This window comes from Mustela erminea, chromosome 1, assembly GCF_009829155.1.
Source record: "Mustela erminea isolate mMusErm1 chromosome 1, mMusErm1.Pri, whole genome shotgun sequence".
Classification (NCBI taxonomy): Eukaryota; Metazoa; Chordata; class Mammalia; order Carnivora; family Mustelidae; genus Mustela; species Mustela erminea.
Window position 1 is genome coordinate 138,946,366 of NC_045614.1, and position 18,137 is coordinate 138,964,502.

Consider the following 18,137-nt stretch of genomic DNA (forward strand, 5'->3'; position numbering starts at 1 on the left):
AGTGGGGCTGTGGATTGGTGGCGGCAGGAAGACTGGAGTTGAGGGTTCGTGAGTCACTCACCACGGAGATGCCTGCCCCTTGAAGCCCTGGGAGAGGATGAGCTCACCCAAGGCTTGAATTTATCATGAGAAGGGGACCAAGGGTACACATTACATCAGACAAGGGACAAAGGCAGACTTCTTCATGGGAATAGACTGACCCTGTGTGGGGACTGTGGCAAAAGACAATTATGCCGGCCACTTTTGAGGTTTCGGCCTCACCCTTCCTCTGCTGCAATCATGTTGGCCGGGGTGACCCTGTCTCCACTCAAGTGCTATTCTCAAAAGCCTTAGGGTTTGGCAGGAGAGTAGAGCTACTCCACATGAGAAACTAGGTCTGGCTTACATTTTCCTACCCAGAGCTAAAGGGGGAGAGTTTTAATTTCCCACCAGCTTTAGCTCAGAGAATTAAAACGAGTATGTTCTTTAAAATGAGACTGCAACAAAGAGACCCAGATCTAGAAAGTAGATTTGTGGGAAGTTTTGTCTAAAATATAGTGGGTTAGCTATGCAAGGAGAAAAAATTCTTCATTCATTACGCCAAAGTAAATTTCAGACCGAGATTTAAACATTAAAAAAAGAAACCGTAAAACTACTTGAATAAAACATGAAAATTGTATATATAGTGTTTTAAGACTTAAATTTTTAAGAAGCCATACATCCAGGATTTTATGTGAAGACGCCCAGTTTTTTAATGTTGGCAACTGTTGTAAAACATTTTCACCCGCTGCAGATTACACAAACATCCCACAGGCTACCAGCTTGGCAACCTTGCTGTTCTACTGACTGGATTAATTGGTGGATTGAGGATACCGGGGAAGGAGTGGTAAGGGAGAGGAGCCCCGGTTGTGAGAAGAACCTGACTGCCGAGAAGCCTGGGTGTCTCTGAGCGGGTGATGGGGAGCCTCAGGAGGGGGAGAGAACTGCTTCTCCCCACTTGTTAGGTTTTTTAGGATGGGGACCTGTGCGGGTGATGGCAGGCTGCCTGCCGCTGTGGTTTCTCCGCTCCTCGCTCTCCCACTTAGTGAGGCTCTGATTTCTATGTCCCTCTAGCATGCGCATGTCTTGGGCACATTCCATCCCTTGGAGCAGCTGACTCTCTTGGCTCCCATTAAAAATTTCCTTTCTTTAACAACTGTTGGCACTGCGCACTTAATCCTGCAACCAATCCCACCACTGCTGGGTGCCCCCTGGCTGCCCAGTCACAACTTGCCTAGGGTGGAATATTCCGTGCTGGGCTGTGAGGTAGGAGTGGAAAGGTGGAGAGGGTAATAAGCCTCCAAGGTAGTGGCCTCCCAGCTTGAATGGAGGTCCCTTTTCTCTTAACCTTTGGCATCTCTACCCGCCCACTGCCACCAATCCTGCTATCAGCCTGAGCCTTGCTAGGGAGGAAGTGCTTTGGGAAGGTGGATTTGGAGTTTACTTCTGAAATACATCTTTTGCAACCTGGCATACTCCCCCAGCCCTGGAGTTATTATTTTTTTTAACCATTCCCAGTCAGTATGAACTCCCCCCGGTATAGCAGTGGTCACTCTGTTAGCGTGATAGGAAACTCCGTTTCTCCCTCTTTTGGCTAAGCCACCAGCAAATCATGGTGTCTGTGTCCAAAGCCTATGGAATCCATCCACTTCACGTCCACGGCCACCATCCTGGCTACTCCCAGCCAGCATCTCCTGTCACCAGGAAAACTGCCTTTGCCTTTCTTTATTCCACTTTCTACACAGCAGCCAGCACAATTTTTTAAGTTCAAATAACAGCATGTCCCTCTAAAAAGGCTCCCAAGGATTTGTTGCATGTACGACAAAACTCACCTGTTTAATGTCCTGTGAAGTCTTTCTCCTGCCTGCCTCCACTTCAGTGCACCCACTGTCCCTTTTGCTCACTACACGTTGACCACATTAGTATTAGCCTTAGGCTGGCAGTTACTGGAAAAAGCCAAATTCCTTCCCATCTCCAGGCCTTTGCACTGTTGTTCCCCACTGTGTCTGGAATGCTCCTGCTTGGGTGTTGCACATTTCTCCTCTTCCGGGCTTTAGCATACATGCATCCCGGAGGGGCCTTGGGCAAAAACAGCACCGGAAGTAGGCCCACCTTCTCAGTCTCTATCATAGAACGCTCTTTAGTTATTTAATAGTGTGCATATTTTTGAAATTATTTAATGTTTATTACTTGCCTCTCCCACTGGAATGTAAACTTGAAGCTTGGATGGCATCCTTCTTGTTTCCTATGGGGTCTCCAGTGCCTGTTACATAGTGGGCCCTGAAAGATCTGAATGAACTAAGGGACAGATTCCTGAATTCGCTCTCAGCCAGCCTGTGAGCTCGTGAGGGCAGAGGCCCGTTTTTTTGGTCAGTACTCTTTCTGCCTAGCGTGGTGCCAAACATATGATAGAATTGAAATCATTGGATTTCAACTGTGTACAGAGTATATATCTAGTATCTTCATTGCCATTCCTCGTCTTTTCCCAGCGCGTAAGTGAATATAAGGTAGGTGTGGTTTTTGTAAGAGGGAGCCATCCCCCAATTCCGCATGCAGGGATGGGAGCCCAGAGAATCCGGGAGGAGCTGGGGGCCTGGGAGGGGTTCTTGGTGGCCGGGGCAGAGGTGATCATCCCGCTACACAGCCCTGAGAAAGCGACGGTGGGAGGCAGGCAGGCACCGTTCATCTCCCAACACATCTGGGGCTATTTGCCAAGAGGGTTTTAAACCTTGTAAGTGTAATCACGTTTGTTCCCACCTCCATGTGTTTCCTTTTGGGAGGGTTCACGGTTTGCTTGAGGGGCAAGTGGGCAGGGGAGAGACTGTTCTGTTCCCCAGGGAGCGAGAGGAAAATATACAGCCATACTTCTTTTGGCAGGTGGTGGCTGTGGCAAGAGTAGTGGGCAGGCTCTTCTGTACCCTCGGGCTGCTAGTGGGACAGGCTCAGGACTGAGGTGTGGCCTTTGGGGGTAGGGGTTGGTCACAGTAGCCCACCCACTCCACAGGTGGAAGTCCCAGGAACGTCTCTCTTCCACTTCCCCTCTCACTGTCCTTACTGGCTTCCCGGAGTACGTCGGCGGGGCTCCTACCAGTTCTAGTCCGTGCAGGAGGGAAGAGTGGGGTGATAGTCCTGAACTGGCTGCTAGGGAAGATGTGATCCTGGAAGTCCAAAATAGAATGCTGAGCTTATTTCCTCTTTCAAATGTGGGAAACGTTCATTCAGCAGGTATTTGACTGCTGGCTAAGGGATATATAGTAATGCCAGGAACTGGAAAAGCAGCAGAGAGGCGGGAAAGACCCAGGTCTCGGACCTCAGGAAGCTTCCTGTCCAGCCGGGGAGACAGTTTCTACTACACGATCATAAATGCTGTGATGGGGAGGAACACATGATGCTCTGGGAGCAGAAGGGCGGGCGGCCGACACTGTAGGTTGGCAAATAATGGGGGTAAAGAACTAACGAATAAATAATGTACATACATTGTCCAGTGGTTCAAGCATGTTTTTATGGTAAGGCCTGGCAACCCAGTTGCCTGGTGTCATGTTGTTTGTGTCCGAGAATGCACTGTCCCTCAACCCATCCTGGAGCACAAGCTTTGAGAATCTCGCCTCTTAGTAAGAGGACACCCCTGGATCCATGTACGTGTTGCTGCTTGCGCCTTTGCCGCCTGCATTCCCATCCTCTCCACACCGCACCCCAACCCCAAACTAGGAACAGGTAGCCTTTGGGAAGCTGTGACACAACCAAGAAGAGAGGTGGAGAGAGATGGGACACTGCCTGGGGACATCTGCAGAGGACCATGCTATCTCCCCGAGCCTGGTGGGAAGGGCTGTGGTACTTGCCTGAATGGCACCGAGATTTTCAATGAGTTGTTCCGGAGTGGAGGATCCCAGAAGCACGGAACTCACACCCTCATTTCTCAGGCACCATGCTGGGAAGAAAACGTGGTCAAGACGTCAGAACACTTCGCTTACTGATTAGCTTCTAAACCCCTATAACCCCCACTGCTGCAACTGAAACTTAGTAACCTTTGGGAGGAAGATAGACGGTGCTCCCTAGGATTGAAAACCTCAGCAGCAACCCCTGTCCTGGAGAGGGTTCAGTAGAATCTGTGCGTTCGAATTGAGGGCTTAGGGCACATGCTCTGCATGAGGACTTGCCCAGCGGCTAGGGTATCCAGTAGAGCTCTCCACCCCAGGAACACACTGTTGCTCCTGAAAACACCCGACCCTGCTCCCCGGCAGATGTCTGTATTCCTATTTCCGTCTTGGCCCACAGTCTCCTGTCTTTCCTTCTTATTCATGTTCTTTTTCCTCATGTTACATATGGTCCTGTAGACCCTGGGTGTCTTGTTCTTTGATTCTATACATCTCGCAGACTGAGGATCTCCCTTCCTTTTCCGAGATTCAGCCTCTGTTGATAATCTACTTGCTTACGCTCACCAGCCTTCAACTCCTCACTCCTCTCCTTCCTCTGCCATTCTGGCAACCTCTACCCTTAAACCCTCTATCCAGCATCGTCCCTTCCTTGGCAGATGACCTGTCTTCCTAGTGTATGTAGAAAATGAAGTCTATCACGTGCAGTATTCCTCACTAACCCTCAAGCGTACACCCACACCCAGTTTCTTGTTTCTGTTCAAGGGCAAAGTCTGCCCTGGACCCAATTCCTGTTCCCTTTTCTTGGACTTGATGCATCCACCATTTTTCACTTTCCCTGAATTTTAAATTTCTTACTACCTCCTTCATCACATTTGTCCCATTCTAAAATCAGCCTCCTCTGACCCTTCATACTTGGCTAGTTAAATGTCCAGAAGGGTAGTTTGGACTCCCTGAGAGGACTCCTTAGCCCTCTAGTCTCCTTCTTACCATGTCAGAAGTCAAGTTCCTTAGGAAGCTCCTTGTGGATACGGTAGATGTCCGTAACTAGAGGTCTCTGCAGACGCCTACACACACCGTCTGCCAGACCCCCTGCTGGGGGCCCCACAGGCACCGCACATCGCTTGCTGTGTACAACTAAGTCTGTCTTGGGTTCCCAGTCTCATCTTGGGGCCATCACCAAGCAACCTGGCCTTCTAACCCCCAAACCAGGGTGTTTAGCCTTAGGAACGGTCCTTTTTCTGAACCCACATTCCCTTTTAATTGCCACGTCTAGTTGATTGTTCCTCCTAAATATTTCTGTAATCTGGTAGCTCTCACTTTGCAGCATGCATCAGAATCCCCCGGAGGGCTCGTGAAACAAGGACAGGGGAGGGAGTGGGGGCCCCAGGGAGCTGGGAGTATATCCCACAAGCTTCCAGAGGTTGCTGATGCTACTGGTCCAGGGACCATGCTTTCTCTGAAAACAACTTTGTTGAGGTAAAATTTCCCCATTTAAAATTTATCAATCATTTTCCCTAAGTTTATCAAATGTGCAACCGTCACCATTTACAGTTCATCCCCTTTCTCCCCCCAGCCCCAGGAAACCGCTCATCTGCTTTGTACCCCTATAAATTTTATGACTTCGGGACATTTAAATTAAATGGAATCCTATAACCTGGGTCCTTTCTGTATGACTTCTTTCACTTACTGTAATGTCTGTAAGGCTCACCCATGTTAATAGCATTAACTAGTAAATATTTCTTTATTGCTGAAGAGCATTCCATCCTGTGGCTGTGGGAACCACACTTTGAGAATGGCTGCTCTGGTTCCACTGGCCACTGTCCTCATTCAGGACTTCACTGTCTCTCCTTCACAGCTGGTTTTCCCACCCCTTGACTGGATTTTCTTCTCCCCTTCCCCCAGAATCTGTCACACATCAAGCCGCACTTTTTCCAGGTATAAATCTGATCATGTCATGCCTGGTTAAAAGTTCTTCAACATGCACCTGACATCATCATTATCTTATAAGACGAAGCTCTCATTTCTCATCCTAGCAAACTTGTTCAAAAACCTGCCTCTCCAGCTTCATGTCTTCTCACTCCTGGCCTGAAGCTTTTGACTTCAGCAGCACTAAACTGTTGGTAAGTCTTTTCTGTCCCCAAACATCATGCTGTTTTTCTCCTCAAGTCCTTGGTTCATGTGTGCCCTTGGCCTGGAATGTCCCTCTGCTCACTGATACCTACTTGCCATTTGAGACTCCTCATGGGTACTGCCTTCTCCCAGAGCCCTTCCCTGAATCCCAGGCTAGGTTGGGACCCCTTACATTTTACTTAATTTCCATAATCCTCTGTGTCCTTCTCAATTATTTTAATACAACACTGTATTAAAGTTCTCTTTTATTTTCTTGACTTGCCCACCAGGCTGTGAGATATGTGTTATTTGCACTTGGATGCTTAGCGCCCAGCCCAGTACCTGCACATAGTAGGTGTTTATTACATGTTTGTTGAATAAACACAGGCGTGGATGATTGATGGGTGTCCCCAAGTGTTCCTTGCCCCGTTTGCTCAGGGCTTGCAACAGATACTCTTTAAGCTGTTACCATGCTCTGGCCTTTTGGGGCAATCACTAAATCTTTCCACATGGGCAAAGTACTCTAATAAAGGCAAAACGCCAAGTGATCCAGGACTTTTTTCCACCCCCGGCTGCACTGTTTCCTGCTTTGGGCTTAGAGAACTCTTTTGACTCTGGTATTAAAGTTTTGAGGTCAAAGCAGTGCGCTGGGAAAATTATTGCCCCTAAACTACCTAATGTCAGCAACAGCCATTTTCCCCATGGGCTGTAGGGCATAGGAGAACCCACTGGGCAGAAGTGGCCAGCGTGATAGAGAACACATGCAGATGATTCTAGCAAGTGTCACCACCAGCCCTATCCAGAAAGCCTACAAGCAAAGTGTAAATGCTGGCTCCTGTGAAGGTGTGTGACGTGGGAGCCAGCCCACACTTGGGTTCAAGTGGTTTGTTTCCTGCCAAAGGACTGCCCCCTCCCCCTACACCCTTCTAGCAGATCAAAGGTAATATGGAAATAATTTCTTGGTTTGAGAGTTCTGCGCTTAAAAGCAAAACTACTTGTTTATAAAGAAAGAAAAAAAATGACAGGCAAGCAAGACATCTGGGGGCACAGAGGGAGGAGAAGGAGAATCAAAGCCTGTTCTAACTAAAACTCAGACTGTAACGAGTCTTTCGTGTTTATCTAACATCCAGTGAAAGTTTAAATCCGGTTAAGGTTTCCTCTTGAGAAGGACACTGTCCTCTTTCAGAGCTAAATTCAAAACGCACTGTCACGTTCCCACCCAAAACCATATTTACAACAATTCATGTTTCTCTGTCACTCTGACCGCAGGCCATGGCTAGGAATTGGTGGAGTTGTAGGTCCAAGGCGTCTCTTTGCAAAACCATCATCATCGTCATCATCACCACTTACTGAGCACCCACTCTTTGCTTTATATATATAATTTTCCTTTATGCAACAGATTTATAGGTTCTGTGTTATACACATTTTATAGATGAGAAAATTGATAGCAAGTTAAATAACTTGCTCATGGTCAAATGACCAGTACTTTTTACTGTGCTTGTTAAAGCTATAGGGATGCTAATAATCACATTATTCTTCGACCTTTTTTTTTTTCAGGAAGGATGAAATCAAGTCCTGTATATATGTATATGTACCCAGGTAAACGATATTCCCTACCCTCTCCCCAACTACCTCCCATTTTCGTCTGTCTCCAGCTGCAGCCATTCCCTGCCTTCCAACCACAGAAGGATCTCGCATCTAACAATTACTCTGTTATGTTGTTTTCATAGAACTTACCTTGGGCTTCTTATCCCCTTATCTCTTCTTATATCAGATTAGTCCCAATTCCTGCTGTTTCTTAAACCTTGGGAATCTTTTTCTGAAATCTGCAACCCATTTTACTCTTTTTCTCATAGCCACCCCATGGATTCTTTCTCTCTCTCTCTCTCTCTCTTTTTTTTTTTTTAACCCTTCAGTTCCTTCGTTTGTAAGGTGGAGGTAATGATCACCAATACTCCTTACTCTGTAAGATAGGACAAGTGCTAGCGTACAGCTCGGGATTATTCTGATGATTAAGGAGACCGTGAGCATAAAGCGCTGCTATGGAGGAGGGAGCCGAAAGCCTCACCTCCAAGCCGCCTGTGGCTACTGGAGATGTGAACTGAGATGTACTGTAGGTATTAAAATGTGTTCTGGATCTTGAAGACTTAGTAAGAAGAAAAGAATGTAAAGTATCTCAGTAACTTTATAGTCATTGTATTTTGAAATGATAATGTTTGGGCCATTACTGGGTTAAATAAAATCCATCATTAAAATTAAGTTCACCTATTCCCTTTTGAATTTTTTAGTATGGCCACCAGAATGTGAGCCACATTCTATTTCTATTGGACAGCACTGGCACATGGCGGTTTTCAACCGTACCAGTGACCGTGATGGTTCAACTCCACAGTGTTAGAAGGTCACTTTTCACGGCCACTCAGGAAGTTGTAGAGTGAAGCTGCTCCTCTAGGATAGGCTTCCATGGGCGGTAGCTTTGGGCCCCCCGGCAACCCCCAGCCCTGCATCTGGCCTCTCACCAGCCGCACCTTAGCTTCCACAGGGAGGGGAAATGAAGCCAGGAGAAATGCATGTCATTCCACCATTGAGGGGCGCTCACCCCAGACACCACGAGGATGTGTGTGTTTTCACTTGTTCGCATTTAAACGGTGTTCTAAGGGATAGAGGAAGGAAGGAAGTGTTTTAGCATGTAGACAATTCCAGGGAGCTTTGAAAACGTTGTTTTAGATAATAGTAACCAGTCTGCCCTGACACTAGATCCTTTATCGTGACAGGGACGTGAAAACTCTTCTCTGATCCAGCAGAGCCTCCCCTCCCGGGTAGTTTTCTTACCGACAGCTAGCTGAGGTAGTGTGCATCCCAGACGCTCAGCAATTGGGGAAAGGTCTTTGAGCTTGTTCTGCTGCTTTCGGCCTTCTTCACTTACAATTCTTTCCTTCAGCCACTGGTAGCACTAGGGAGAAGAGCATTTAAATTTCTTTTTTTTATTAAAGATTTTATTCATTTATTTGACAGATAGCGCAAGTAGGCAGAGAGGCAGTCAGAGAGAGAGGAGGAAGCAGGCTCCCTGCGGAGCAGAGAGCCCGATGTGGGACTCAATCCCAGGACCCTGGGATCATGACCTGAGCCGAAGGCAGAGGCTTTATCCTACTGAGCCACCCAGGTGCCTCGGGAGAAGAGCATTTAAAAGTTAGTGTCTGGTAAGGGTTTGAGGCAAAGATTGTTAAATCAAGTAGGAGCACCCTCATGGTGAATTCCTGAATCATCTTCCCTAAACTTTATGTTTCGTGGTGACCCGAAGCCTGTGCTTTTAGGCAAAGAAATGTTCCCCATGGTCTCACTCCTTGATTATTGGCTCAAGACAGATTGATTTTGACTAATAGTCACCATTCAAATCCATCAACACACAGGAAAGTTATTAAAATCCTGACATACAATCCATTACATATTGCCTGCTTAGTGGAGGAAAGGATGTTTCTTATTGCATAGCCCAATTTGAGAATGTAGCAAAAAAAACAAAAACAAAAACAAAAACAAAAAAAACCCTGACATTTCACCAAGGTCTACTATGTTTCCTTTTTGTCAAGAAAGTGGGGTGCCAACTTTGGTCAAAGAAAGCCATTATCTTAACATTCTTTTAAAATTATCTTTCTCCCTCTTGCCTTCTATTTACTGCCAGTCTCTCTCTCTTTTTTTTTTTTCTTTTTTTTTAAGATTTTATTTCCTTGAGAGAGAGAGGGAGCACAAGTGGGGTGAGGAGCAGGTGGAGAAGCAGACTCCCCACTGAGCAGGGAACAGTGGGGCTCCATCTGAGATCATGACCTGAGCTAAAGGCAGCCACTTAACCCCCTGAGCTACCTAGGTGCCCCCCCACCCGCCCCCAGTTTCCTTTTCTTACAGTGGTGCTTTTTTTCTTTCTTCTTTTTTTTTTTTAAGATTTTATTTTTATTTATTTATTTATTTATTTTTATTTATTTTATTTATTTGACAGAGAGAGGGAAGAAAGAGAACATACGAGCGGGGGCGGGGGGCAGGCAGCAGGCAGAGGGAGAGGCAGAAGCAGGTTCCGTGCTGAGCAGAGCCTGACACTGACACGGGCCTCAATCCCAGGATCCTGGGATCATGACCTGAGCCAAAGACAGGTGTTTAACCAACTGAGCCACTCAGGCAGCCCCACAGCAGGGCCTTCCTGTGAGCTTTCAGCTCCTTCCTAGAAGCAGACAGAGGATAGCTAACAGGTACCCAAGCATGTTTTTAAAAAATTTAAAGTGGATAAAGACTATCCCTAATGTGTATTATCTTTTGTATAGCAATTGAAACTTTAAAAGGTAAGGAAGTTCAGAACAGGAACCTCTTCTGTAAAACCTCTGAGAAGAGACTGACTCTGATCTGTAGCCTATAAAGTGAGCTAATTTCCTAAGGAGACATATCTTTTAGAACATCTCAGTGCCTTGCTTTTCCAGAAGATTTTGCTCTTAGTAGGAAATGAGGGACAGTAGAACTAACACTAACTAACACTGAGCTGCAACATCCAAAGGTAACGAATAGTTATAAGAATGGGTTTTACTGTAACTAATAGAAACCTCCCCTTCCGTGGCAATGTGGACTTTATCCGTTGTGTTGCGAAATAATTGTCACCACAGACCTTTACCTTCCCAAAGACAGCAATCCTCACAGACACCCCACCCACATGATTTCAATAGGCTGCTTGCTTTTGTTTTTTAAGTCCTTTTTTCTTCATTCTAAGGCCGTATTTCCAAAGAAAAGGGTAACCACATTATGTTGTATTATGATTTTTGGAATGATTTTGCAGATGTGAAAAAGAAAAAGGGCAAGCTGCCCCAGTTCTGTTTGCTTCCTAGATCTCAAAGGCTTATGGTCTGGCTCCTCCCTTGAGAATTTGCTTAGGGACATGGCCAAGAGTTTTCCCAGCCTCAGCTCTGGGAAACCTCAGCTTCCAGGAGGAAGGGTAGCCTGGAGCACCTCTCCAGAGAAGACAGCTGGTGCCAGCGGTGATGAGTTGGGCCTCGTGAAAATGACCACTGCCATCAGGGCCCAGGAGCCTTCCCTGACCACATCTGTGTCCTGGGTAGACAGTGTGCTGGGTCAGAGCGCCCCTGAACTTACTTCCCCTGTCCTCACTGGGAAAACATTACTGACCCTCGCTTTAATTTCATAACACCTTTCAGAGGACCAGTAGCTTGGTGTTCTTCAAAGGAAAAAAGAAAATGGTTGCAAACCAATAGATGAATGACTGCTTTTTGTCCTAACTAGCTGCATTCCTGGTTTCAATATATACCACACATACAAGGAATGGTTGGTTTATCTATCACTTCTAGAACTCCATTTTCGAAACTTTATCACGTGGAGTGCATTTGTACTCTTAGGATCAAGTTACAAGTTTGTTGTGTATGTGAGCTTTTACACACACGTGCAGACGTAACATATTGAGAGACAGACTTCTAAAAGTAACGAACGTCAGGCATTCATTTACTGAGTCACTCCCCCAACCCTCTGCACTATAAACCTCACTGCTTTAATCACTGGGAAACATAAGCAGGCTAGGATTTAGAAAAAGTAGAGGCATAGTATTTATACCGCTTTTCCTCATACCAAAGGAAACAAAAGTGTTTTGGGAAATAAATAGCTTTGCAAGTGGCAAACTGTTAGCATAGAAAGAAGAGGAGGCTTAATTAAAATATAAATAGGGAAGCGAACCAGTGTTTCTTTGTAAGAGGACTGGTGGTGGGTGTGGCTGTGTGGACTGGGCAGTCATCCATGGATCAAAAGCTGATTTTTTTTTTCTTCCGGCCCTATTCTATGGCTTATACCCTTGCTGCAGTGGTTTGGTCACTAGTTGATCTTTCTAACTAAGTGGAGGAGGGCAGGGATGGGCTTCTCGTTCATCTCAACGTCTCCAGTCCTGCCACAGTGCTTGCCACAGAGCGGGGCCCCGCCAGTATGACTGACCGGGATGGGTGGGGGGGGCATCTGAGCAACCAGGGCTTCCCAGAGTACAAAATAGAGCTCTGCAACTCTGCAACGTTTCAGATGAGCACAGACACCCCCTCCTTATTCCACGACAACCTTGCGGACAGTCCTGTGTGACTCCGCAGTGCATGTAGATCCCACATGGTTTCCTAATTCATTTCTTCCCCTTGCCTAACAAGTGCCCGAGTTCTTCCTGGAAGGTGGGGACTGTCGCTTTCTTCCCTGTACCCTCAGCACTCAACACAGAGCCCAGTACTGGCCAGATACTCAGTAAATATTTGCCAAACGAAAGATGTGAGCTTTTCTGCACACATTAGGGGGCTATTGCTTTTATATGTAAATCACAAAATTCTCTGAATTTTCCTAAAGCCTATTTTCTTTGCCATCTCTCCATGCTGTGACCATTTTACAGCTAACGCTGGGGGTAGGAGTGGTCTGTGGGTCTGGCCCTGAAGCCTCCACAGTTGGCTGTTCCTTAATAATGGATTGAAACTCAGGCAGCAACTTTATAAAGCCGTGGACAGAATAAGTTACATTTCATCTCTGGCCTTTGTCTTCGAATAATTTAGCATCCAAGATCGCTGACTATTATAATTTAAACTTCAAAATCTTTGGCTCAGAAGAGCAGCACAGCCTTTGATGCTGGTGGAAATCTTTAGGTAAACTACTGAAGCTAAAAAATTTCCTTCGGAAATTACGCCGGGCTGTGCAATGCGTTTAGTCTCCTAATATGAACGCCTGGAGTACTCGAAATGCCTCTCCCTCTTCTCTCACCTTGACTTAAGTTTGCATCTTCCTATTTTCATTTGACCAGGAGGCGGGGGTGTTACATATTTTTATGATTTTTCTGTAAGACATTTTGTCAGCAACAGGAAAGAGCTGGCCATAAATCTTATTGCACTTTTCATTTCTATTTAAAACATCTCTTTAAAAGCTATACACCTGGTCCGTTGATCAGACTTTGATAATACGTTATGGCTCACTGCACTCATTCAACAAACATTTATGGAGAACCTGTCATGTGCCAGACTCTGAGTTTCAGCGTCTGTCATAGAGGTACTCACAAATCACTGTCTGGTAGCTTGAAGAGTGTTTTGTAGTTGGGGTGCCTCCCTCGTTGACTGCCTCAGAAGCCATGTTTGTACCACTTCTTTAAGGAAAATGCCCCTAACAATGGTGCATGACAGGAGCTGGTCACAGCCCTTTACCTTTTGGGCCACTGTCATTGGTCTGACAGGTTGGCTTATGACCCAAGGCTTGGCCAGTCTTCTCTGGATCAAAGACCCAAGGAAAGATGGCTGTCTCTGCTCTCACATTACATGTCTGTAAGGATGTAAACCTGCAAACACCAGTTTTTCCACTCCTGGCCTCATGGAGAGGACTCGTTTGCAGTAGAAGACAATGCCCACATGCAGAGAGAAATAGAGGTGATGGAGAGTCCCGAGAATGTTCAAGTCTATGGTTGAGTCAACCCTGAGACCATCCCCATTCCAGCCTTCCCAGTGAGTATATGCTCCCCGTCTTTGATGAAATTAGTTGAATTAAATTTGATCGATCGAAATGAGAGAATTCTGCAAATTCTCGGTAAGAAGAGTTAACAGAATAATAGAAGAAGATGCAAATAATTCAGCTCTGTAAAGTGAGGACAGGCTTCAAAGAGATGAAGACGACCAAGCTCTATCTTTAGAGATGAGGAGGGGCTCCAGTGCAAGATGAAAAGGGCATTTGTAGGAGGCAAAGGAGAGTACAGCGCTTTTGGATGAATAGTACAATGATATCACATGGCGAGAGACCACAGCGGAAAAGTGGGCACCACTTAGATCCCAAGGTTATTTCCTTGAATACTTTTCTATGGGTTTGGGTTTTGTCCTATAAGCAATGACTGGGAAGTGTATAACAGATTTTAAGCAGGGTTATGATATGGTCAGATTAGTCTGTCAGAAAGATAATTGGTTACAGTGATAACAAAAGGAAAGATAATTGGACATAATAGTTGACAAAAGGAAAAAAAAAAACATTAGAGAGTGCAGATGGGAGGTTACTACAGATAAATAAGGAAGAAATGTGCAGGGAATGGGCTCTGAGAGTCAGGAGGTGGTCTGGAGGAGTGGGGGCCCCACCAGACAAGAGTGAAGGAAGAGAGGTCTCAGTCTGACATAACCCTTGGCTTCTGACTGGGATGGCCAGATGGAGGGTGGAGGCACGATTAACCAAGAAGGAAGGGTAGGTTCTGGGGGTGATGATAGATTCCACTAGGTATGACTAATGCCCACAGGAGATGTCTAACAGACATGTGAAGAAGTAGTAGTGTACAGCTAGGCAGTGAACACAGAGGTGGGGACCAAAGATACAGAAGTCACTGTTAGAGTGGTAGAACAGATGTAGCCACCCAGAAGACCCCCAGGTTGTGATACTTTCTAAAAAACCCCTAGATAGGTTCGCACTGCGTTACTGTATCTTTCAGATACAAGTTCAGTAATTAACAACAGCATGAAATATCGTGTCTATCTTATTGGTATAACTTGGAATAGCTGATGTAAAACACCAGCCATTTATTCTCTTTGGGGTGGGGGGAGGTAAAAGCTGCCAGCTTATTTATCTTACTTGCCTAGCTTTCTATCTTTTATTTATTTATTTATTTATTTATTTATTTATTTATTTATTTATATTTTTTGCTTCAATTATTCTATAGAAATGGTTTTCCTTTTTTTTTAAAAGCAATTTTATTTTTTTATTTTAAGTTGGCTCCATGCCCAATGTGGGGCTCGAACTCATGACCCTGTGAACAAGAGCTGCATGCTACACTAGCTGAGCCAGCCAGGCGCCCGCAAGTGGCATTTCTAGGTGCACATATATTAGTATGGAAAACATTCCGCCTAATGATGTAAGAAGGCTTGAGAGTCTGTGGAGCTCTAAAGAAGCCGCTTTGTGATCAGAAAGAGGCTTTTCTCCTGAAAGCCCTTCATGTTTATTGTTAAGGATGTTTCAGTAGATGTTGACTTCATGGAAGTCAACAATAGAATTATTTTTCTGAGTTGCTTTTGGACTTAGCCACCTTCAGTATTTTGTACCTCCTTACTTTTTTTTTTTTTTACTTTCTCCTTTGTTAATTCATTTGTAAAAGGTATGAAAGGTTTTTTGTTTTGTTTGTTTGTTTGTTTGCCATATGTAAGCTGCTTCCAAACAATGACAGAGGTCAACCAGTCTTAAACTCCAAGTACAGTTCAGCTGCTTCTTCCTCCATTAGAAACCTGGGTTGGTAGGGAGACAGAAATGTCTTCAGGGGAGATAAACAGAGCCAGGAAACCTGGGTTCTAGAATAAACTATTAGGAGTTTATGCTCTTGGATTATTATTTGACCTCTTCGTGCTCAGTTTCTATATCTGGAAAGGTTTACCCTCTTATAAGGATAGTCTGAGAACCAGTACTCAGCATTTGCGGAAGTACTTTGAGTTCTTAAAAACATCTCTGAAAGGGTGGCTGGGCGGCTTAGTCAGTTCAATGTCTGCTTTCAGCTCAGGTCATTATCCAGGGTCCTAAGATTGAGCCCTGTGCTGGGCTCCCTACTCAGCAGGGAGTCTGCTTCTCCCACTCCCTCTGTGTGCTCTCTGTCTCTCGCCCATTCTCAAATAAATACAATCTTTTTAAAAAGTCTCTGAAAAAATGTAAGGCAACATGCTTAGCCACATCTGATTAAGAGTCATCTGTATCTATTTAATTTGTACAGATTAAAGGAGATGAATAAAAATGCTAGGCCCAATGCTTGGCAAATAGGAGGTGCCCAGTAAAACTGCAATTTTCAATGCTTCCTTTTCTTCTTCACTTTCTTTTTTGCCTTTTTCTTTTCATATATTCTTCCATAGGATGCTTATAGTTTTTCCTCGCTAACTTATTTAAACTTGGTTCAGAATAATGTGCAATTTTCAGAAGCAAGAGCACAATTAATATCTAGGATAATTATATTTTGTGATAATGCCAAGCTAGAAATAGGCATGTCACCATGCTTTAGGAGATATTATTTTAGAGAACAAACTAGCTAATAGGTCAACTGTAACAAGCAGAAGGAGTGGGAGACCTAGAGCTTTGAAATGGTTCTGATTAGCGAAGGTCACAGTCGTCCCAACAAGTTGGTTACAGGGTTGGTGGTTCAGGCCTAACTTGGGCTGTCCTCCTGCTAACTTTGGAAACAAGAGGCTGTGTCAGATTTCTGCTCCTTAGGGGCCTCTGCCATGTCTGAATTTTTTTTAAATGCCAATATTCTCTTTCTCCCTTGACATTACCATTTGTGATTCTAATGTTATTACACGTTGTCTCAAGTTTTTAAAAACAGACACGTTGTTAATGAGGGATGTTTGGAGTACTCTCCAACAAATTAATCAGCAAGATGTTCTGAACGGAAATAATTTTATGTCAGTGATGTCAAGTATCTTTCTGTTTCAGAGAAGAATTTAAATTGTAAGACTGTGTGGCCTTTTGATCTCTGCAAAAACACCAGCCTTGAGCCCCAGAGACAGAGGTTTGCCTGGCTTTGTATCTGCTTCCCAAACCCTCCCTCTTTGCCACCCCCCACCCCAAAACAACATCAATCCGCCTCAAACCCGACTCAGCTACAATGGGTTTGCCCCAATTGTTTTGTCAAGAAAAGTAAAAATAGATCCTCTTACAAAGAAAAGGGATTTTACATTTCATCAATTTCCAAGGAGGAATGAAATGCTTTCGTGAACATAAGAAGAAATAACAGCGTAGGGATTTAAGCCCTATAAACCCAACCAGGGCAGTGGGCATTTCCCCCAGTCCGCAGAGGAGGAGAATTTTCTGTGCTTACAGATTATGAATGCCTGACTGATACTTGGCCCTGGAGCAGAGGCCTTCTTGGGGCTTGGGGGAGCCCACCTGAGGACACTGGCCTGGCCAAGGCCATGCTCTGCCTGAGCCAGGAAGCCACAGGCTGCTGCAGAGCTGTTCTGTTCAAACTTTTTCCATCCCCTTCTCCCATCTCCAGACTCTTTTCTAGAAGTGGGGGAAAATACCTTCAGTGAAGCCCTAGAACTTTCAGGCACTCCGTTTCCATATTTTCCTGAGATGATTCCACAGGCAAGTGGAGACCATGTCATTGCTCCAACTCCTATAGAAGAAAAAAAAAAACGGAATTAAGTTGCTTGTGCAAACAGAGATTAAAAGGGTGAGAGTGTTTAAAACAGGACTCGGTTAGTCACAGGAAAACAGCAAGTCAGATAAGTAAGTTAATACCAGCATACATCTTTCCATTAATATTTATCTATTTATAAAATAATTTGTTTATTTGAGAGAGAGAGAGAGATCACGAGTGGTGGGGTGGGGCAGAGGCAGAGGGAGAAGCAGACCGCCTGCTGAGCAGGGCGCCCAATGCGGGCCTCCATCCCTAGACCCTGGGATCATGACCTGAGCTGAAGACAGATGCTAAACCACCTGAGCCACCGTGGCACCCCTAAAATTTAGTTATTTATAGGATGTGGTTCATCTGTAAGCCAACTGAACATGTACTCTCAGTTATAGGGAGCGGGCCTTGTTTTCAAGCCAAGCAAGCCTAAAAACGTGGCTCCCTCATTCTTTGCTGATGTCCAAGATGGATGCTTCTTTTTATACTCTGAGACCAGCACTGACTTGCACAGGAGAATGTCTCAGTGCTTCACTTGTCCCCTGAGCCTGGTCCATGGCAGCACAGTGCCTACTGCAGACGAAACACAAAGCAAATGCTAACAATGCCAGTGATCCTTATTGCTGTTGATGGTCTTATTCTTTTTTTTTTTTTTTTTAACCCAGCATTTTCCTGCTCTGTTTTTTAGGAATCTCTACTTTTTAGAAAGAAAGTTATCTCTGGACCCTGTATTGATTACATCTAGGCTGAAAATGTGGCTTATTCCTGTTTTTCGGATGTCCAAAATTCTTTTTTTTTTTTTTTTTAAGATTTTATTTATTTATTTGACAGAGAGAGATAGATCACAAGTAGGCAGAAAGGCAGGGAGAGAGAGAGGGGGAAGCAGGCTCCCCGCTGAGCAGAGAGCCCGATGTGGGATATGGGGCTGGATCCCAGGACCCTGAGATCATGACCTGAGTCGAAGGCAGAGGCTTTACCCATTGAGCCACCCAGGCACCCCTGGATGTCCA

The 18,137-nt window shown here is 45.1% G+C and overlaps 1 protein-coding gene across 2 annotated transcripts in view; it reads right to left on the reverse strand.

The window, feature by feature from the left end:
- KCNAB1 (potassium voltage-gated channel subfamily A member regulatory beta subunit 1) overlaps positions 1-18,137 on the reverse strand; it is a 389,892-nt gene that overhangs the window by 2,940 nt on the left and 368,815 nt on the right. For both annotated transcript variants that reach the window (XM_032344007.1, XM_032344012.1), the window contains exons 11-13: positions 17,021-17,115; positions 8,832-8,952; positions 3,858-3,946 (exon numbers count right to left, since the gene is read on the reverse strand). In XM_032344007.1, the coding sequence (XP_032199898.1) occupies positions 3,858-3,946; positions 8,832-8,952; positions 17,021-17,115 (305 nt within the window). The remainder of the gene's footprint in view (positions 1-3,857; positions 3,947-8,831; positions 8,953-17,020; positions 17,116-18,137) is intronic.